General features: G+C 34.4%; 1 protein-coding gene across 1 annotated transcript in view; it reads right to left on the bottom strand.

Annotated features, from left to right (window-relative positions):
* LOC101896759 (dynein axonemal heavy chain 3) overlaps positions 1–23874 on the bottom strand; it is a 204434-nt gene that overhangs the window by 7960 nt on the left and 172600 nt on the right. Inside the window, exons 57-58 of the mRNA XM_059124418.1 lie at positions 5641–6123; positions 3005–3184 (exon numbers count right to left, since the gene is read on the bottom strand). Of these exons, the coding sequence (XP_058980401.1) occupies positions 3005–3184; positions 5641–6123 (663 nt within the window). The remainder of the gene's footprint in view (positions 1–3004; positions 3185–5640; positions 6124–23874) is intronic.

Raw genomic sequence — 23874 nt, 5'->3', positions numbered from 1 at the left:
AAAACAAATATTTAAATTCTTCTAGGTGAAGTTATATGAAGGTTATGTATTGTTCTCGGACCATATAAACAATTTTCGACTGCGAACTTCAAATACAACAATTATATGGGAAATGTAACTAAATTCAGATATATACAGAGATTCGAGTGGGTAGGCAATTTTGGTATAACCCTCAAAAGAAGGTATTCCCTAATTCCATTCCGCGGTCTTGGCCACATTTTTTATTTGATTTGGCCCCTTTTTGGTATTTTGGTTTATAAGGAAAAATAAAATCTTTTCATTGCAAACACATGCATATTTAATACTGATTGGGAACGTAGACTTTGCAGGTACCAATGCTTATTTTTTCCGTGCAAAAAAAAAAATACTAATTATTACCCAAAACGATTGGGATTGACCATATTTTCCAATGAAATATGTAGAATCAGGAAGTACTTTAAGATGGGCGCTACTTCAAAACGTTGACCTACATTGAAAATTTTCTGCAAAGATGTTTTCTACCCTCTTAGAAACAAAGATGTCAAATAGGGCCCACTCAGTTTAAAAAGTTGGCCAAGACCCAAAAAAAAAAAAAACTGAAATCAGGAGATACCTTAATATGTGGGTTATACCAAAACGTGGGCCTGTACTGATATTTTTTTCAGTTCCTTAAAAGTACTCAATTTACCAAAATTAGTGTGAACAAATTTATGGGAGATATCGAACGAGTGGACAAATATTATCCACTTCTCACCTGAACAAACTCTGATATACAGGGTGAGATGAAAAAACTGCCACCAACTGCTGTCATTTATAAGCCACTAGTACGACAGCTGTTAAAATTATTCCAGTGACAGCTCATTATATTGTTTACAACCGCACAAAAGCATTTTGGTCAGAATTTTCCAGAAAAAAGTTATTCGTGATGGAATTCAAGCGTGATAGGTTGATTTCTTTATATTTGGCTGGAAAACCACAAGGGGCTATCGTTAGAGCACTCCAGCATTTAAGTGTGAATAAATATTTTGTGTTTCGTACCATCGCTCGTTACCGTGATACTGGTAGCGTAGCCCGACGTCTAGGAAGTAGACGGCAGAAAACAGCAACATCAGCAGAAATAGTTAGAAAAGTCAAGAAGCGATTTAATCGAAACCCGCATGGAAGTGGCCGAAAAATGGCTCTTGAGCTGAACATATTGCAATATTCCATTCGACAAATATTGAAAAATGAGCTCGGGGTAAAGTCATTGAAATTCAAAAAAGTGCAAGAACTTACACCCCAACATAAAGAAACTAGACCCAAAAGAGCTAAAGAGTTGCTTCGCTTGGCCGAAAGTGGTGAATTGCCGAATTTGGTTTTCTCCGATGAGAAAACATTCGTTGTCCAGTAGTTTGTAAACAAACATCGTGTTTACTTGCCAAAGAGGTCAGCAGAAAATGTGCACTTTCGGTTGGCCACCAGAAGTCAAGCGCCAGCCATGGTGTTGGTGTGGGCCACCATAACAGCGGATGGTCGCTCTCCGCTCTTATTAATCGACCGTGGCATCAAAATAAATGCCGAATATTATCGCGAAAATATTCTGGAGGGTATATTAAAGCCTTGGGCACGCAAACATTTTGGCAGCAGACCATCGTACTCAGCACGCGCCACCCAAGAATTGTTACAAAATGAGATTCCTCGCTTCATTTCCAGCGCACAATGGCCACCAAAATCTCCGGATACCAATCCGTTGGACAATTGTGTCTGGAGTATTTTGCAAAGCCGGAAATGGGCCAAAATACCTCAGAGCAATATTTGGCCAGTGTGTGACGGTTTCATTGGCCGTTTGAATGTCATAATTCGTGCCAAAGGTGACCAATTCGAACAAATCTAAACTTATTCTAAAATTTGGTGCTATTTCCGACATTGTTTGCTTTCATTCAATGACATTTTAAGAAAAATTATGGCGTTTGACTTTCTTGCCGTTTTTTTATCTCACCCTATATACATTATATCGTGGCCGATTTGGACTATATCGACTACTTCCTTCACTTTATATGAGATATGTTATATTTTTTGGAACATATTGAAATATGAAATATCTACATATATTAGACATAGGTATTCCACTTCATTTAATACTGAAAAATAGTTGGATGTGAAAAATTTTAAGAAAATCAGATCGATTATTTGGAAATATAATTGTTAATAACAAGTTTAACCTTTAGAGGAACAAGTAGGAGAGATTCGATAAATTCTATATTTATTTCTCAGATCTTTGATATGTAGATATACAAAGTTATATAAGAATTATGAGAGAGCTTGTGTTAGTAAAAATATTGGGATATATGAAATTAGAAGAGAATCTGATGATTATTTTCCATTTTATGTAGATACATTTATTCAAAAATTGGGCCCATTTTGGGGGAAGTACCAGAAGGAGTGAAGCACCAAATAATGAAAATATTGGAATATGTGAAATTTGCACACAAATGGACTCTAATTTCACATTTTATAAGAATTATAATTATTCCAAATTTTGACAATTTATGGGGAAGGTACTTGATGGAGTGGGCCGAAATTGCCCATTTTGCATCTGACCACTGCAAAAATATTGGGATTTGCAAAGTTTGAGAAAATCTAATCAAACTTTCTCTTTCTATTAAGTAAATTATATTCTTAGAACAAATTCGGCATAAATTCGTTTTCCGGCAACTATACTCATCGAGCATTTACTGATTGGATTTTCTCAGTAAGAATTTTGTAAAGTCTCAGAAACATAGTTATGTACATCGCCACGCCAATTCACTCTCAATTCTTATATTTTGTAATTATTTTTATAAAATATTGGGTTAAGGCACACTCCTAATATTGCTTTTTGGTACATCTGTACAATCGGAACGCCTTTTCCCCAAAGCGGGTGCAATATAAACAGAAAAAAGGAAACAAGACGCCTGTAAAAGCTCCTATTTTTAAATTCTGCACCAAGGAAATAAATGTTTTTTTATATTTAATTTACCACTATAATAAATACTACAATACTTACTTGTCAATATCAATGGTATCGGGATTGTAGATCATCTGGAGTAATGATAAGATTAGGCGGCGATCCTTGTCATCTGTCACGCGACCACCATAGTTACATTCGCCTGTTAGATAAACATGACCACGAAAAGGAATGACATGACTTTGCGCTATAAACATCTTCAGCTGAAGCAGTGAAATTCTGAAAGCACAAAGAAGAAAAACTCATATAAATCAATGTTTATGTGATAATAATTAGCCTCTCTTAAAGGATGAGTCAGTAAATAAAAATTAATTCTAAATCCCAATCCAAACGTTATATGAGGGCTATGCGGTATAGTGGAGCGATATAGTCCATCTTCGAACCTGATCTGCCTGCAGATAAAAGACTGATCTGTGCAATATTTTAGCAATAGGTCTAGCCCTTCTGAGCCTAACCCTACCCTTGTGGAAATTTTCGTGAGGATCGTACGATAATTGTAATCTGTATATAACAACCCCAACCTGTGTTGTAAGGTAAAAAAATATTACAAAATATACACTTCAATATTATGAGTCAAATTGAAACAAGTAAGCATAGGCTACAGTCGAGCGGGGCCGACCGTTGAATACCCTACAACACTATAATAAACGATACAGTTTATATAGGCGAGATACTCGAAAGAATTTCACAAGATATTGTGACAAATAATAAAAGAAAACCATCAGGTTTCGTTCTCTAATTTTCGAATAATAGCAACTTAAACTAATTTGCTCATTTCCTATTTATTGGTAGATGTTGCACGTAAATGGTCTTCCTAGATCTGGAACCAATATTTCCCAAAGACCTATAATCTCAGAAGTGGCAAAAGATTAACATTTATTATTGGTTTTTGACTGAAACGCATCTATATGAGATACAGACATTTGACTATATTCTTCAACGAAATCAGCGTTAACGAAATAGTCAGAAGTGAATTCTCCAAAAAGTCACTGGAATGGACATTTTCGTATTTTGTCTACAAAAGTTGGCAAACTCCTTCACACATTGAATATTTTTGGATGCATTTTTGGATATTTTGCAATGTCCGGTAACCCCCATTCAAATGTGCGTGAGGATCGGCCGATTATTACGACCTGCTGACAATTTTGCAGTTTTTTGGTAAAAAATATGACAAAATTGAAAAAATATGAGAAAATTTTACAAAATCAATATTTTCATCTTTAGAGAGATATTTTTATGCGATTTTTTAGACGTTTTTTCTTTCCTGCCAAGAGGCCATTCTGAATTAATGAGAACTGTCGAAATCAGTTCAGCCGTTCTCGACATATAAGAGATTTTTCAAGCATATCTTCTTTGATAAACATATATATCGCACATATTGCTATATATCCGTTTTGTTGGATGTTAACATCAATGTAAAGATCAGGAGTAACCTTGTCATGGCTTTGTGATTTCGCCGGGATTTAAAATATTCGCGGTTTAATGAAAAATTTTGAATTTTTTCAACAAAAAAGATATGGTCTATTTTACCCGCTAAATATTATCCGATGACCACCCAAATGGGTAGGCTTCTTCCCCGCCCTAAACTCTAGCTACATGCGAAATTCCGCGTCGATTGGTCTATAATTGCGACCTGTAGAGCAAGTGCAAAATCAGAGCCCTGAGCTCTAGCCACATGCTAACTTCCGCTTCGATCGGACTATAATTGCGACGAAAATCAGGAATTTTTTAAGTTTTTGGTTCATTTCAACCCCTAAATATTATGCAATCATCTCCAAAATAAATAGGGTTCTATTCTGACCTTAACCCCACCTCCATTTTCAATTTCGTGAGGATCGGGCCATAATTGTGACCTGTAGAGTGATTACAAATTAACATGGACAGACGGACGGACGGACATATGTACATAGCTAGATCGACTCAGCTCGGCGAGATAGGAAGATCCATATATACTTTCCTATGTGGGAAATCAATATTTCGTGGTGTTACATAATTTTTGGCCCAAGCAAACTTATAATACCCCCAACACAAAGTGTTGTAGGGTATAAATATTGAGATTTGCCAAGATAAGCCAAAATCGGTTGAATCTTTCTTTTTTTGGAGGGTAAATTATTTTCTTAGAAAATTTTGATTTTTTGTGGGTAAGATACCAGAAGGAGTCAACCGAGATTGCACACCTCCAAACTCGATCTATGTTTGACATTTACATTACGATGTACCAAGTTCGGGCCAAATCGAATACTCCTTTAGAGAGTTATCGTGCGCAAGAGCCAGTCAGTCGGACGAACCCCGCTAGATTGACTCCAAATGTCCTGTAATGGGCTTGGTCCAAATAGACCTGTGGTCTAAAACCGTTATTTCGATGATACACGTTTTGGACGTTTCAAATGCCCGCAAGTTGAGGGTATAGAAATAAAAGTGAAAATTATTAACCGCTGACACTTTTAGCAAAAAATCAAATCAAATTTCTTAACAAAGTATAGAATTTTTAAAAGTTGCTTAAACAACATTATAAAAAAATAGTAATCATTATAAAATTGTTCACCAGATGTTTTGTAGTTTAATTTATTTTTGGTCTGTTGGGCCATTATGGGAAACACACACACACACATTGACATTGAAACCATTGTATGAAAGAAATGGAGTTGGAGATGAGACTGACAAGGGAAACTTACTTTAAATCCGCTTCACTAAATTCGTATGGTATATTCCAACCAAGTGGCCCGAATTCACGACGTTCTTGGACAACAGCATGAAAGAAGACCAATGCGAACACGCCACGCAACCAACTTTTATTGGCTGTTTCGACGTGGACAAATGCATTGCTAAAGAATTTATCGCGCACCAAAGGATCCGAATTAAATGATCTCTGCATATTGGCCCTGAGGCCTTTTGGCGGCTCGTTTGTCATCTTCACCGAATTCTGTAACACTGACACGGGGAATACAGAGCTCGGATAAGAGGTACACCATAGACGATAATCTGGATGGGCTGATTCGGCCAGTGTACTGTCATTGCAAATGCGCTCCAATTCACCCATCCAACTGACAGCTACGTGACAATTTTGCAAAACCACCCAGTGTCCATGACGATTGGCATCGATTATCATCTTTTCCGCACGTGGCCCTTGTCCTTGACCCAACGATATGCTTTTAGTTCTGAAAAGTAAGAATTCGAGTTATTAGTAAAAATAAAATGAAATTAAAGTATATGCATTTTTTATTTCTACTGCAATCAAACATACAAAAGGGGGTTACAATTTTAAGCTTTAAAACATTTCATAACTATTTTTTGGGCAGAAAATCTCAGATACATTCATATAGGGCGAAACAAGTAAAGGATGTCGAACTGAATATTTGAATACCTATTCATGGGGTTGGGTCATGTGTCGAACCCTGTAAAAAATTACTGAATTGTTCTCCATTCAGTCGAAAATGTGGCTAATATCTTTAACAAAGCCCAAAAGTGGCAGGCTATTCGGAATTCTTGGTCCACGTTTACTTTTTGTGAGCTTGCTTTCCGACCCCTTAGATTTTATAATATCAAATTATATCCAATTCGACCGAAAAATATGACCAGGACCTTAAAGACACGTATAATTAATCAGTGTCCATACGCCAAAGGTAAGGTGAACATTCAGCAACTAGATATAACTAATTTGGTTGGAAATTGTTGTGGGATATCATCATGAGGGCTTTTTCAAATTATGAAAAATTCGTCCGAAGCCTAGAAAATACTTCCAACTGGTAGGTACTTTACTGTAAGATATACACCAAATAGTAGAAACGTTAAAATTATAGAAAATCTGGAGGTACCGTTAAACAAATATGACTTTATTAAATATATATATTTTTTTGTAAGGAGTTAACCTTCCAACTGTGTACCCGAAATTACAAACTTCAGCCGACTTGGTTGGAAATATTGGAAAGGAGGATATATTAAGTTTGTCATTCCGTTTGTAACACCTCTAAATACAGCGTGAGATGAAGAAATTGCAACCAATTTCAGACTGTTGTCATTTCTAAGGCACTCGTCCCACAGCTGTTAAAACTATTCCAGTGACAGCTCATTATATTGTTTGCAAGCGTACAAAAGCATTTTTGTGAGAATTTTCCAGAAAAAAAATTATTCGTGATGGAATTCAAGTGTTATTTCTTTATATTTGGCTGGAAAACCACAAGTGGCTATTGTTAGAGCACTCCAGCATTTAAATGTGAATAAATCCTTTGTGTCTCGTACCATCGCTCGTTACACTGATACTGGTAGCGTAGTCCGACGTCAAGGAAGTGCACGGAAGAAAACAGCAACCTCAGCAGGAATACTTCGAAAAGTAAATGAGCGACTTGAACGAAACCCGCGTCTCAGTGGCCGAAAAATGGATCGTGAGCTGAACATATCGCAAAATTCTATTTGGCAAATATTGAAAAATGAGGTCGGGGTAAAGCCATTGAAATTCTAAAAAGTGCAAGAAATTACACCCCAACATAAAGAAAATGGACCCAAAAGAGCTAAAGAGTTGCTTCGCATGGCCGAAAGTGGTGAACTGCAGAATTTGGTTTTCTCCGATGAGAAAACATTCGTTGTCCAGAAGTTTGTAAATAAACCAAATGATCGTGTTTACTTGCCAAAGAGGTCAGCTGAAAATGTGCACCTTCGGTTGGCCACCATAACTCAAGCACCGGCCATGGTGATGGTGTGGGCCACCATAACAGCCGATGGTCGCTCTCTGCTCGTATTAATCGACCGTTATATCAGAATAAATGCCGAATATTATCGCGAAAATATTCTGGAGGGTGTATTCAAGCCTTGGACACGCAAACATTTTGGCCGCAGACCTTGGATATTCCAACAGGACTCAGCACCATCGCAATCAGCACGCGAGTTAACTTCCGTACCGCCGAAAAATCAGAAAACAAGAATTATTCTGTTTTAGATGCCAAATACAACTGATGCTTTATTCAAAAAATTCTTATATTTAAGTGATTTTACAATTATTGATTTTTCTTAGAGTTAACAAAGAACAAAGAAACATAAAATCTAGAGCTATCAAGAAAAATACTTAAGCTAAAAATTTGTATTGGGTACAGTAAAAGTAAACATTTCTTTTTGGGTTATTTCCGTCGTAGTTTTATTACTAGTGTTGTTATTGTGATGTTGAAGTGGAGAATTATTGCTGACGAAATAATGTCAACAATATTGGTGTTAGCTCTTTGGTGCTTATGACAATGTTGTAACTAATAATGATGTTAATAATAATGATATTAATAATAATGATGTTAATAATAATGATGTTAATAATAATGGTGTTAATAATAATGATGTTATTAATAAATGAGGTTGTGGTTGAAAATAATGAACTTAATAATAATGTTGTTTATTGGTGGCTGTAGGTAACTCCTCCCTCTCCAGAATGAAGTGAGGGCCAAAGGGGCTTCGGATCATTTGTAGCCAGAACTTCATTGTTGTTGTGGGTTATGGAGTAGATTAATTTTATAGGCTTTCTTATTACTAATATTATTGATAATATTATGATTATAGAACTAATTATACCAAATGCGGAATAAGAAATTGTTTTGTAATTGTCAGAGTCTGTTTGAAGAAATTCGATATTTGCTTTATTTTGGAATCTGTATTGATCTAATTTGGGTAATGTTAGTTCGTCTCTTATGGAGAGTGTTGTAATATTGTTTGAGAAGCTAGTTTGGAAGGTTATTGTGCTAATGTTTTCTTGGTGAATATTCGGTTTATCTGTATACCAGACATTATTAAATAAGATTTTGCATTCATTAAAATTAATAACAGAGGAAGACTTGATTGGTAGACTCTTAGTTACGTTGTTACATACTGTGGTTATGTTTCCTATTGGAGGGTTTATAAGCACTAGGTAATTTGGTTCTGGATATATTATGTCCGTAGTTAATCCTATGTCTCTAAGGTGACATGCCACCGTTTCTTCTCTAAGCAAAATTGATTTTAGGCAATCTCTATTTCTTTCGTATTGAGTTTCATAGTTGCAGTAAAATTTTTGTTCTATTTGTTTGCATCGGTTGTCGAAAAGATAAAGGTTATCATTGTTTATTAAAGCGTATTCACCGGTTATTATTTCTAAGGTGTTATTTATGGGGGTTTTGATTATGTGTAATAATTTAAATAGTTCATTAGAAATTATAGGAATTTGTATGTCAAATATTATGTTTGTGTCGTTATAATATGCTGTCAGTTGTAGTAATTCATATATATGTTCTGGTGATATAATGTCCGTTGCATTGTTAAGTATGTTGTGTATTTCATTCAGTTCGTCAGTAGTTAATATTAATTTTGGGACGGTGTTAAGCCTTGCTAATACTACTGATTCTGCGATATCATTAAGATGGTCGGTAAGTATATCTATGTTAAAACTGATTTGAAGTAAATTTTGCATTTGGATTATTGCATTAACCGAGGGGTTTATGGCATTTCTTGTCTGGTTTTGAATCATCATTATAGAACGTTCTATTAGGTTTTGTTCTTCATTTATGTGATTGGTAATGTTTTCGAATCTTGTTATCATTTTGTTATTTAACATCAGTTGGTTTTTAAGCGTTGTTTTTATTTGGGTATTTCCTCTAGTTAAATTGTCAATGTTTTTATTTAGTTCTTCTGCATCTTTGTAGTCCATATTTCCCGTTATGAATTTGATTGCTGATCCTAAGGCATTTACAAGTCCCCGTTTTTTCCTATAATTTGGGGTTAATATATCCAATTTGGCTGAGAGATTATTCAGTTTCAGTTTCGTAGTTCTAAGTTGTGATGCTGTAAATCTTGTCTCCTCTATTCGATCCAAAGTTTGCTTTATAGTGTTAATATTGTCGTTATATGTTTTAAGGTTAATAACATGGATTAGATGTTGAAAGTCTGTGATTAATTTAGCATCGCCTAGTTGTAGTGGTATAAGTCCCTGAGTCTGCGTTATGTTTGTTATTGTGACGTCGGATTGTACAGGTACGAACCTAAAAGACAAATAGAAGTCAGTTTATGTAAGACGTTTTCTTTTAATTTTGGCTTTATGTAGTTTTTGGTTATTTGACGTTATCAGCGTCACTTTCTTGTTTTCCTTGACTACCCTCTTTGAGAAGCGAGGGGTCATTTTGTTCCTCCCTGATTCCCTTCTGTATATTGTCTGGTTTTTAGTTAAATCTTCTGGTTCTTCCCTATTTGCGTTTAGTTTTTTTATACGTTTGTCAGTGTCCATGGATAATTTATCTTTAATAATTTTGTGTAAGTCATTTTGAAATTCTTGTAGTCTATTTAAGTAGTCATGTTCAGAGTTATAGCTTAATGTCTTTTCGAAGTTATAAGTCCTACCATAGAAGAGTTCAAATGGGGTTAATTTTGTAGCACTATGGATTGCGTTGTTATAGGTAAAAATGACTTCTGATAGTATTTCGTCGTGATTTAGTGGTATTTCTGATGACTTATACTTTTCGTAAACTATTCTGTAGGTCTCGGTAATGGTTGAATGTAATCTTTCTACGGGAGAGTTTCCTGTACTTTGATGAAATGATGTATAATGTAAGGTTATCTGATGCATTTTACAAAAATCTTTTATAATGGATGCATTAAATTCAGCGCCCTGATCACAAACAATTTTCTTGGGTATGCCGTGTAGGCTTATGAAATGTTTGAAACTTTTCAGAATTGATAGGCTATTCCTAGAGTCTAAAGAGTAAGCGGCTGCAAATTTAGAAAATTTGTCTATGATGGTAAGTATATTACGCTTGTTTATACAATAGATATCTGTGTGGATAATATCCAGTGGTTTTTCGGGAATTTCAGGTTTTTGAAATTTGGGTTTTGGTGGTTTCCTGTCATATTTTAAAGTTTGGCATGTATGACAATGATTAATACAATTTTGTATTTTGTTTTTCATGAAAGGGAAGTAGTACTCTCGTTTTAAGTGTGCATATGTCTCTTGAATACCTCTATGGTTATGGTTCATATGGTATTCATTAATTATTTTGTCTTGCTCATCAATGGTTCTTATGTCTTGTAGAATGTCCATGCATCGTACTAACTTAAATAGTTTGCTGTTTGCAAAGTATTTTGAGTAGGTGCTTTGAATTAATTTAAATGTATCGTCATCTGCCATAAGCGCAGAGACTTTATTTGGTGCTATATAATTTTGGAAAATGTTAGTCAATGTTTGTTCGTCGTACTTTTCTCTACGTATAGTCTTGCGTATTTTATTTTTAAATATTGTTTCTAAGGTTATTGGTGAGCCACCGATTTGAGTTTGAAATATAATTTGAATATTAAATTCGTTAATTGGTCTTTCTGATATCGGTATTCCATCGTCAACATTTTCGTCGGAGGAATGGATTGTTGTTCCTTGTGTACCATGGTTTGAGATGTTATCAACTGAATTAGTGTTTATATCGACATGTTCATTTACAGATAGATTGTCTAATTTAATACGACTTAGTGCGTCTGCGTTAGTATTTAATTTTCCTTTTTTGTAGATAATTTCATAGTCATATTCTTCTAGTTTTAATCTCCAGCGGATTAATTTTGAATTTGGTTCTTTTAGACTCATGATCCATGTAAGGGGCCTATGGTCGGTAATTATTTTAAATTTCCTTCCAAAAAGGTATGGCCTGAAATATTTTGTCGCCCATACGATAGCAAGTAATTCTTTTTCTATCGTCGAGTAATTTATTTCGCTATTCGATAATGTACGACTTGCGTAACATATAGGCTTGTCACTACCTATTGGTCCTTGGGAAAGTATTGCTCCTAAAGCAAAGTCGCTAGCGTCGGTGGTTAAATTAAATGGTTTTGAAAAGTCAGGATATTGGAGCAGTGGGTCGTTCATTAAAAGATTTTTGCAAGTAGCAAATGTGTTCAAATATCTCTCGTTTAATATTATTTTTCTCCCTTTCTTAAGACATTCTGTGAGGGGTTTCGTTAATTTCGAGAAATCTTGAATAAATTTCCTGTAATAACCTAGTAGTCCTAAAAATGATTTTATTTGTTTTTGTGTTTTTGGTACGGGGAAAGCTTTTATGGCATGAATTTTATCAGGGTTGGGTTTAATACCATCAGTGGAAATAACATGTCCGAGAAAAGAACATTCTTTCTTTAGGAATTCTGATTTGTCCAGTTGTATCTTAAGATTGGCTGTACGTAATTTACCGAGTACTTTTTTCAAGTGTTGTATGTGCTCCTCTAAGGAAGTTGAATATATAACTATGTCATCTAAATATACAAGGCAGACTGTCCCGATCAAGTCATTTAATACATTGTCCATTACCCTTTGGAAAGTGGATGGAGCATTTTTTAATCCAAAAGGCATCCTTACGAATTCATAGTGACCTCTATCGACAGAAAATGCTGTTTTACCAATATCTTTTGGGTGCATTTCGATCTGGTGAAAACCGCTAGCTAAATCTAAAGTTGTGAAGTAGAGACTTCTCCCCAATTTATCTAATATGTCAGTTATGTTGGGTATGGGATATTTATCAGAAACAGTTTTCTCGTTTAATTTGCGATAATCTATAACAAGTCTCCATTTTTGTATATTGCTCGAGTCTAATTTTTTTGGTACGATCCATATAGGAGCACTCCATGGTGAAAAACTTCTTCTAATTACACCTTGTTGCAACATTTTATCGATTTGTTTGCGTATTTCCTCTTTGTGTATGTAAGGGTACCTGTATGATTTTGTAAAAATGGGTTTGTCGTCAGTTGTCCTTATTTGGTGTTTGATTTGATTCGAGAATGTCAATTGTTCTCCCTCCTTGAAAAACACATCTTCAAAGCATTTGCAAACCTTCAGCAAAGCTTGTTTTTCCTCTTTATTAAGATGACCGGTCCTTATCGAATCTAAAATGTCATGATTATCATTCATACAGTTGTGTTCTAAACTGAAGTTATTAACTTCGATGTAATTCTGGTCGTTGTATGGTGTCGTCTTTATTGGTTGTTCAATGTATGCAATTTTATCATGTCCAGAAGTATTAACTATTTCCACAAGGCTGTACCACTTTTTAGAATGATACAGTCCCTCTGAAATAAAGAGGTCGGAACCCAAAAAAGTCCTTGGGAGAAAAAAGCTACCATTTTGTGTGTCTACCGGTACATTAATAACAACTCTGGAAGAGCTTGGAATAATGAATTTCTCAGAAGTAAAATTGGGTTTGAGATGAATAGGTATAATGGCTTGACTTGTTACTAGAGTTTTGTTACCTAGGTCTATTTTAGCTTTGAGAAAATCTAATATGTCCAATCCTATTAGTCCATCGAAATAGTTGTGAAATTTGAAGACAAAAAATTCTGTATCTCCTTTTTGTTTGAATTCCGTAAATAAGGGTAGTTTAATTTTTTTTGTCCAGTGAGTGTTTAGTTAAAATTGTTGTGATTGTAATTGGTTTGCAAGTCATACACTCTTCGTCATTTACAAATTCTGGGTTTATGAATGATGACGATGCTCCAGTATCTATTAAAAATTTCAGGGGTCTACCAAATGGGGAGGATATGTTAATATAGGGTAATGTGTGTCCATGTTTGTTAATATCTAAGTATCGTTGGTGTGGGTAGGCATTCATATGAAAATTTTCATTATCAACTATTACATTTTCGTATTCCGTTCTAATACCATTATTTTGTTGGTCTTTTAGATCGTTCATGTCATTATCATCATTTTGATGATAAGTGTAGTTTTGTTCGAAGTCATTGTCATGTGTTTGTCCGTGGTAATATCCGTCTAGATCATTATGGTAAGCTTGAGACACATTGACGTTGTTTAGGTACGATGTCTGTCTCGTTTGTGTAGTCATAGGTTTTCTTAAATGACTATAACCAGAACTAACATCCATTGGTTCTGGTGGTGGTAAGGGTTTGGTCGTAAGCTGTTGCTGCCTGAAGTTGCTGAATTTGCTCTGTCCGGACCCATTGTGAGAAAAGGTATTTCCATTAGGTGCTTGAGGTCCCTTTTGTGAAAATGCATTAGTTATTGGATTATATTGATTTCTTCCCTGAGTATTAACCGTGTTTTGGAATCTATTTATATTGTTTTGTGCGTAATGGTGAATTTGTCCGTGTGTAAATCTATGTGTGTTATTCATATTTGGTTGGTAATTACGAGCAGGGGCATAATTCCGTGTATTCTGTCTATACCTTGGTTGGTAGAATGGTTGGTTGTAAGTTAGTCTTCTTGAATATTGTATATTTTGTTCCTGAATGCAGAATGTTAATGCTTCATCTAATGAATCGGGTCTCATAGACCTAATCATTGAGCCAAGGGGTTCTCGGAGGCCTATTAAGAATGCATCTAAGCACATTTTAGCGTTAAATTCGCGCCTCGAGTTTATGACATGTTTGTTAGTTTCATGAATTGATATATTATTATTTATTGCTGCCTGTAGCTCTATAACTGAACCATAAAATTCTTGCACAGTCTGATTAGTTTGTCGTAAATTGTGGAGTTCACGCACAAGGGAGGTTTCACTCCTTTTATCCGAATATTTAAGTATTAGATTCGCTTTAATTACCTCCCAAACTAACGGAGTACCGGATGAATTAAGTACTTCATTAGCTTCTCCCACTATTTTGTTTCTGATGGCTCTAAGCACTACTGTTGCTTGGTTAGAACCATCGATATTCGCTAATATTCTTAAAATCTCTTCAACGTTTTCTAAAAAATCATTTAGTTGCCTTGGATTTCCATTAAATGTTGGTAAATCTTTTACGGCATCTGGAATTTTTAATGTTTCGTATGCTTGAGAGGATTGTGACGGTTGTTGAGATTGTAGCGCCTGAGGGGCACTAATGTCATTAACGGTAGTCATTTCTTGTTGTTCCGGTATTGCAGTTAAGTATCGAATAGAATATGGTCTTGGTCTTAGTCTTCGCATTTAATATAATTACCCTTTTTATTGATTTGAGATATTTTGATTAGCCTTTTTCTTTATAATTGAAATATTTCTTTGCTTATTTCTGTTTTTTATATTTTATAAAGTAATATAATAGTGATAAATATTATAATTTTCTTAAAATAATTACCCTAGTATTATCATAATAAATAATTTCATTGTTGATTTCCAAGGTTTTTATCTGCTTCTTTCCTCCGATGAGACCTGTATAAGTTGCTTGTAGATATGGACTGCTTCAGGACTATTTCTTGTTCTTCACTTGTAGTTGTTGTTTGTTGTTTTAATTGTTGCTTGTTTTTTGTTACGGTTGTTGTTATTGTTATATGTTATTAACTTTTTAATTGTTATTTTTAGTTGATTTTCCTTTTTTTTTTTTGATCTTCACTGTATTGTTATTTGTTTTTGTTAGTTGGTTTTTTCCTTGTTTTATCTGATCTGATCCACTATGACCGTATTATTTGTTGATATTCCTTCAACGATTTTCATTAAATATTTATTCCAACCAAAAAGATATTCATTCTCTCCGGATGGTAATATTTGTTGATATTCCTTCAACAATTTTTATTAAATATTTATTCCAACCAAAAAGATATTCATTCTCTCCGGATGGTAATATTTGTTGATATTCCTTCAACAAAATATTATTTATGAATTTATATATATTTTTTATTTAAGATATAATTTGTTGATATTCCTTCAACAATTTTTATTAAATATTTATTCCAACCAAAAAGATATTAATTCTCTCTGGATGGTTATGTTTGTTGATATTCCGTCAACAAAATATTATTTTTGATTTTAAATATATATTTTTATTTAAGAGATATTCCTTCTCTTCTTATAGTAAATTGTTGATATTCCTTCAACAAAATACTATATTGTATTGGCACTTGATTTTCTCGGTTGTACGGACGTAGGTTCTTTTTTTTCCGATTGTTGGCGCACGATTTTTCTCCTTAAGGATTACTTGATATACCGTCAAGCCTAATTAATTTAATATATTTTTTCTTCACCAAATTTTTCTCAAAAAAAAATTTTTTTATGTCCTTTAAAGGATAGTTCACTGTTTTTTCCACAATTAACTTGTCACTGTTTTTTTTTTTTTTTTTTTTTTTTTGGTTTTTTTTTTCTGTTTTAAGGATACATTTATTTAATTATATTTTTTCACTTGAGAAAGACCGCACCAACAATGGCCGTACGACTGCGCCAGTTAACTTCCGTACCGCCGAAAAATCAGAAAACAAGAATTATTCTGTTTTAGATGCCAAATACAACTGATGCTTTATTCAAAAAATTCTTATATTTAAGTGATTTTACAATTATTGATTTTTCTTAGAGTTAACAAAGAACAAAGAAACATAAAATCTAGAGCTATCAAGAAAAATACTTAAGCTAAAAATTTGTATTGGGTACAGTAAAAGTAAACATTTCTTTTTGGGTTATTTCCGTCGTAGTTTTATTACTAGTGTTGTTATTGTGATGTTGAAGTGGAGAATTATTGCTGACGAAATAATGTCAACAATATTGGTGTTAGCTCTTTGGTGCTTATGACAATGTTGTAACTAATAATGATGTTAATAATAATGATATTAATAATAATGATGTCAATAATAATGATGTTAATAATAATGGTGTTAATAATAATGATGTTATTAATAAATGAGGTTGTGGTTGAAAATAATGAACTTAATAATAATGTTGTTTATTGGTGGCTGTAGGTAACTCGCGTCACCCAAGAATGGGTACAAAATGAGGTTTCTCGTTTCATTTCCAGCACACAATGGCCACCAAAATCTCCGGATACCAATCCGTTAAACTATTGTATATATTGGTTCTAGCTCCTGTGGCGAAACATTGTATGGGTAGATCCACGTTTTTGTTTAGCCCCATATACCGGTACTTCCGGATATTCGCTATTTTGATGGTTTTTAACACATTTTTCACCCAATTTGCCTAAAAATTTGTATTTGTAGTTCATAATGTGTTCTAGCTCCAGGGACGATGCATTGTATATATGTGTTTTCGTACAGCCCCCGAGTAAGGGTACCTCCCGATATTCTTGTGATTTTTGCCACATTTTTCTACAGGTTCGTCCAATAAATGGTATTTGTTTTTTGAGACGGGTGCCAGCTTCGGTAACAGAACATTGGTTATGTAGGTCCACATTTTCGTATATAACGGTACCTTTGGATGTTCGGAATTTCGACGATTGATAATGGGTTCTACAACCGGTGTCTAATCATTGTCCATATTAGACAACGGTGTAGACCGATATTAGGTATTTCTATAATCCTGGTCACATTTACCCACAAAATCATGTCAAATTTGGTATTTAAGACTCGCAAATAGATTACAATCCTTGAAGTATACAATTGTCTATATAGATTCCCGTTTTGGTATGGCCCCCAAATAACATAACACTCTGTATCAATTCAAAACATTTAAAGATAAAAACAGACGAATTTAGTTCACATTTCCTTTCTATTGATCAAATACGGCAGTTGAAACTCTCAGTGAGTAAAACATATTACTAATATACGTTAGAAGCGATGCACGATCAAGTAAGAAAATGTGCCCAACCTTTCCTAGCCTGATTGTAATTTCCCATTATTATTACATTCCCTTCAAATAATTTCAATATAGGATATTTTTAGGATAGTGTTCATATAATTTCATCTAGTAGTAGTTAAACATTTTCAATACTGTTTTCATGAAAAAAAAAAAAAAATAAGTGTTCATTTTGCCCAACTTAGCCGATTTAGTTATCAACGAATAGTACATTATATGTAGTGTATAATGGTATTTTCCGCTCCGTTCTGTGTTTTTGATTCTCCAATAAAGTAGACTTGACAACGATTTTAAAGGGAATGAAAGAATTGAAAACATCTAATTGTCCAATAAATCATGTTGGTTCTGCAAAAATTTGCAATGTCGTTGCTACTGAAAATGTTGCAGACCGTCATTGTCAATAATTCAATCAATTAAATAACATCGTTCTCAGCATTGTAACAACAACAAAAGCAACTAAAACTAATCAATTTTACACAGTAGTGTCTTCTTTAATGTATATACGTGTGTCGAAAAAAATGAATATATATGAATGCAAGTGAATGTTGTAAAATGAAAGTAGTTTCTTCGTTACGATATTGAAGTAAGATATGTCACAATTGATGCTCGTTATAATAACACATAGTTGAATTTCGTATATTAAATACATAAAAATGTCTTAAGATCTCTATTTAGCTTCAGTAAAAAGTTTGCATTTATTAAAAAAAATTAAAAACTATTAGATATTTAGATTGGATCTGAGAAGTGGATGGCTGACAATAGCCAGACGGCTGATAATAAGCTGCATCCATTTGACTGTTGTCACGACCAACATGTGACCAAATTGAAAAACGGTTTTAGATCCTACGTGTCTTTGAACAACATGGGCTTTGGGACGTTCTGTTGTCGATCTAGCCTTTCATCGTTATTTGGTACACTGTGCTATTTCCATTAAACATAGAATGAGCCCGGTCAAATACGCCCACCTCTTATACCCTCCACCATAGTATGAAGGGTATATTAAGTTTGTCATTCCGTTTGTAACACCTCGAAACATACAATTTATACCCCACAGAGTATATATATTCTTGATCAGCATAAGATTCTATGTCGATTTAGCGATCTGTGGAAATCACTCTAGCTTCTGATCGTATTGAAGTAGATTGATACAATTTTACTCAAATATATATTATGTTTACAGGACTTTTGGTATTGGAAATGGGGCATGTAGGTCCACGTTTTGGTATAGCCCCCATATAACAGTGCCTCCCGATATTCGGTATTTTGGTGATTTTAGCGACAACATTCATCGAAATTGTTTCAAATTGGTATTTGAAGTTTGAAATGGATACTACAGCCTAAGAAAGAAAATTGTCTGTGCCGATCCCCGTCTTCGTATAGCCCTCATATAACGGTACCTCCCGATATTCGATACTTTGTTGATATTCGATACTTTGTTGATTTTAGCGACATTATTCATCGGAATTTTTTCAAATTTGGTATTTGAAGTTCGTAATAGATGATACAGCCTATGGCAGGAGATTGTCTGTGCAGGTCCACGTCTTCGTACAACCCCCAATATAACGGTTCCTAAAGATATTCGGTATTTCAATCCCCGTTTTAATACCCTCTACCATAGTATGGAGAGTATATTAAGTTTGTTATTCCGTTTCTTACAGTTCGAAATATACATTTTAGACCCCACAAAGTATATATATTCTTAATCAGCATAAAACTCCATGTCGATTTAACAATGTTTGTCTGTCTATCTGTCTGTCTGTCTGTCTGTCTGTCTGTGGAAATCACTCTAACTTCCGAACGAAATGAAGTAAGTTGATAAAAATTTACTCAAATGTGTATTATGTCTGCAGGACTTTTGGTATTGAAAATGAGCCATGTAGGTCCACATCTTCGTATAGCCCCCATATAACGGTACCTCCCGATATTCGGTATTTTGATGATTTTAGCGACATTATTTACCGGAATTATTTCAAATTTTGTATTTGAAGTTCGTAATGGATACTTCAGCTTATGCCAGAAAATTGTCTGTGCAGGCTTATGACAAAAGTTGCCTATGCAGGTCCACGTCGTCGTATAGACCCTAATATAACAGCTACATTCGGTATTTTTAAGATTTTAATGGATTTTAATTTTTTGAGAATTTCCAAATTCGTTCCAAATGGTGGAGGGTATTCAAAGTTGGGCCTGCTGGAACTTACAGCTTTTTTACTTGTTTTGACCTCAAAAAGGTCAACATTTTAAAGAAAATGGTTTACCTTATAAAAAGCTGCGGGGGTATTCGACATATAACTATTATAACATTCTAAAAAATATAGAGATTTTTTCAAATTTAAAATTTCCCATATATTATTATTTGTACCAGCTCAAATCCTAGTGTGAATTTGAGATCCGATTTTTAAGGTGCTTCCCCCACGAAGAGTGGCCATTTTGATTAATAAAAACTCTTATAAAATTTAATATGGTTTTCCGATATATCTGCAACTTCTCACAACAAATTATATGTGCCTACAAAATATCTTGTATATATATGTATGTAGTCAAGAATGGAAAGTATTAAGCCATTTTTTCTGCTCCTCCCCAGCAATATGTCAAAAATTTGATTAACTAAAGTCTATATCACATTTTTGTTCACCAAACAATTCAATATTCCTATATAACAATACAGACGGCTTAAAAGTTTGTATCTGTTATACAAAAGTGTATAACAGAAACATCAGCACTAGTTTCGAAAGTTCTCCTGTCCCTGTTTTCATTTTGATATATTCTTCATCGAATTAATAGTAATATAAGTTGTTGACTTATACTATTTTAAATTAACAACTGGACTTAAAAACAAAAATATTTGAGAATCACGCATGCCACCCAACAGCTAAGTGTGTGCCCATTATAAGTTCATCAGTTATAGTACATTTCGTTCAAATTGCTCCATCGACATTGCAGAACTAACTGCGGGTAATTAGTTCTGAAAGCAAGTGCTACTTGTTTCTTAATGTGAGCAATTTTATGACATTCAATAAAATAAATGGAATAAAAATTTAAGAAACAATTGAACAGCTGACGAAGGAAATGAAGTAAACAAATACTATAGTCGGATTGGGCCGACCATGTGATTCCCTACACCACTATATTTTGAGGTTACGTTTCTGTTGATCTGAATGACCATTTAATGTTTTCCATGCCTATATATGTCTTTGGTCCATTTGAATCTTGGTTTTTGGCCTGAGTAACGATATCAAGCAAAATGTTTCTCTTAATTTTGCTCAACAAATTACTTTTATCGACATTAGACCCAATGTGAATATTTAATATATCGGTCCACGGTTTTGAATGGAAAAAATGGCCAATTTTAATTAAAACAAGTAAGCAAAGGCTGTAGTCGTGCGGGGCCGACCATGTGATACCCTACAACACTACAATTGGTTCGAAATCCCTTATGTCCAAGTCCATTGTGGAAGATTTCGTATTTGAAATAATATTAAAAATAATGCCCCTGTCTGATGCAAAATTCCGTGTCGATTAGTTTTTAATTGTGGTCTATACAGCGACGACAAAATTAGAAAAGTTTTATTTTTTTAGTCCATTTGAAACCCTTAAATGCACATCTTAAGAACAATAGGCTTTAATTCTGGCCCTAACCTACCGCCATACAAAATTTCGTGATGATCGGACGATAATTGCGACATGCATATAATCCCCTCAAAACGTAGTGTTGCACAGTGCAAAATTAATTAAACATTTACAATTCAAAATTGGAAGTCAAATTGAAAAAATCGCACGCGATAAAAAATATGACAAAAATTGAAAAAAATGGAACAAAAGATATTAAATTTTTTCTTGCTATATTTTTCCGCGAGTCTCTTAGATTTTATCCTTTTCTGGTAAGAGACAATTCCGAATTGATGGGAATTGTGAAAATCGGCCTAGCGGTTCTTGACTTATTACAGAATAAATAAGATCTATTCTTGTATATATATATTGTAAATATTTTGCTATATATTCGATTTCTTGGCTATCAGCATCACTTAAATGGTCAGAAGTGACCTTTTAATGTATTTGTGATATGGCTGTGGTTAAAAATATTCGCGGTTTAGTGGAAAATTTCCTATTACTTACATAAAAGTTAGGGTCTATTTTACCCGCTAAATATTGTCCGATGGTCGCCCAATTTAGTAGGCTTCTGCCCAGTCCTAAACTCTAACTCCATGTAAATTTCCACGTCGATTGGTTCATAATTGTGGCTTATAGAGCAACTGCAAAATCATGAAAATTTTCTGTTTTTGGTCCATTTCAACCCCTAAATATTGCGCAATCATCTCCAAAAACAATTGGGTTCTATTCTGACCATAACCCCACCTCCATTTTCAATTTCGCGAAGATCGTTCCATAATTGCGACCTGTAGCTTGATTACAAATTAACATGGGCAGACGGTCAGACGGACGGACGGACATACATACCTAGATCGACTCGGCTCGGCGAGCTAGGATGATCCATATATACTTTCCTATGTGGGAAACCAATATTTCGAGGCTGTTTATCCCAATCAAACTTATAATACCTCCAACACATAGTGTTGTAGGGTATAATTAGTACATTCCAATATTTTGGTCTATGTTAGAGCACGTATGAAAATGGAATATACAAGTCCGCCCTTTTAAAATAAAATATTTTGGAAAAAAAGGATTTGCAAATATTTAGAAAAAAAAACCGTTGAAAATGCTTTTAAAATCAAGAAAATACGGAATATACAGGGTGAGATAAAAAAAACTGTAACAAAGTCAAACGCCATAATTTTTACATTTTTTTTTTTTTTTTTTTTTTGAATGAAAGCAATAAATGTCAAATTTTACAATAAGTTCAGATTTGTTCGAATTAGTCACCTTTGGCACGAATTATGTCCTTCAACCGGCCAATGAAACCGTCACATGCTGCCCGAATGTTGCTCTGCGGAATTTGGCCCAATTCCCGGCGAAGCGCTTGCTTGAGGTGATCGACACTTTGGTATTTTTAGTGCCAACCTTGCTTTCCAAAATACTCCAGACACAATAGTCCAGCGGATTGGTATCCAGATATTTTGGTGGCCATTGCGTGCTGGAAATGAATCGAAGAACCTCATTTTGTAAACATTTTTGGGTGGCGCGTGCTGAGAGCGATGGTGCTGAGCCCTGTTGGAATGTCCAAAGTCTGCAGCCAAAATGTTTGAGTGCCTTAAGCTTTAATACACCCTCCAGAATATTTTTGAGACAATATTCGGCAATTATTCTGATGCCACGGTCGATTAATACGAGCGGAGAGCGACCATCGGCTGTTATGGCGGCCCACACCATCACCATCGGCGCTTGAGTTCTGGCGGCCAACCGAAGGTGCACATTTTCAGCTGACCTCTTTGGCAAGTGAACACGATCATTTTGTTTGTTTACAAACTGCAGGACAACGAATGTTTTCTCATCGGAGAAAACCAAAGTTGACAGTTCACCACTTTTGACCAAGCCAAGAAACTCTTTAGCTCTTTTGAGTCTATTTTCTTTCAGCTGCGGTTTAAGTTCTTGCACTTTTTGGAATTTTATTGGATTTACCCCGACCTCATTTTTCAATATTTGTCGAATTTAATATTGCGATATGTATGAAATATACATTTCGTGGTGTTACAAACAGAGAGGATAACTTAATATACCTTCCACTCTATGGTGGAGGGAATAAAAAACATACAATTTTCATATTCAGCGAACCTAATATTTAGATAAGGTGCAAGAGCATATAATATTGGTCCATTCATTATTATACCTCCACAGATTTGTGGGAATATTTAAAACCGACATAGATTGGGAACTAAAGTCGACTTTTCCCGACTTATTGTTTCATGTAACGGACTATTGTCATAACTTCACATCCATAAACCAGCACTTGCTGTGTGTTGTTTCTTAATACACACGAATAAATATTCTTTTGTGATTGATTAAAAGTTTTCCTAACTTTACGGTATGAGCACATTTTTGTTGCCCGAAAATTAAGTCTTGAAGCCTTTTAGAGGCTTAATATTTAAAGCTGATCAAGTGATATTAAACATTGAGACACTGTTGTTGCGATGGATTAAAATATATTTTAGTATATCTAAATTGTTTCAAACGAATACGATTAATGGTCACAACCCATGCTGATTTGCAATGCCAAGATTAATTTTGCAAACACTTTAAAACTCGGCCATTTTCTTACATTCGTTCCTTACTTTTAGTGTTGTATATGCCGAAGCGTTAAAAGACGGGCTTGTTACACAGAACTGAACAGTTGAATGAAAAAGAGTGTCTGTCCTATTTGTGATGAAGTGCCCAATGGAAAACACAAGACCAATTATACTAACAAGGACATAATCATTGCCGTTGTCCAACCAAATAAAGGGTGTTGTTTATTGGAGTGTTTAAAATTTTACAATATCC

Source organism: Musca domestica, unplaced genomic scaffold, assembly GCF_030504385.1.
Source record: "Musca domestica strain aabys unplaced genomic scaffold, Musca_domestica.polishedcontigs.V.1.1 29, whole genome shotgun sequence".
NCBI lineage: Eukaryota > Metazoa > Arthropoda > Insecta > Diptera > Muscidae > Musca > Musca domestica.
This window is presented reverse-complemented; position numbering and strand designations above follow the sequence as displayed.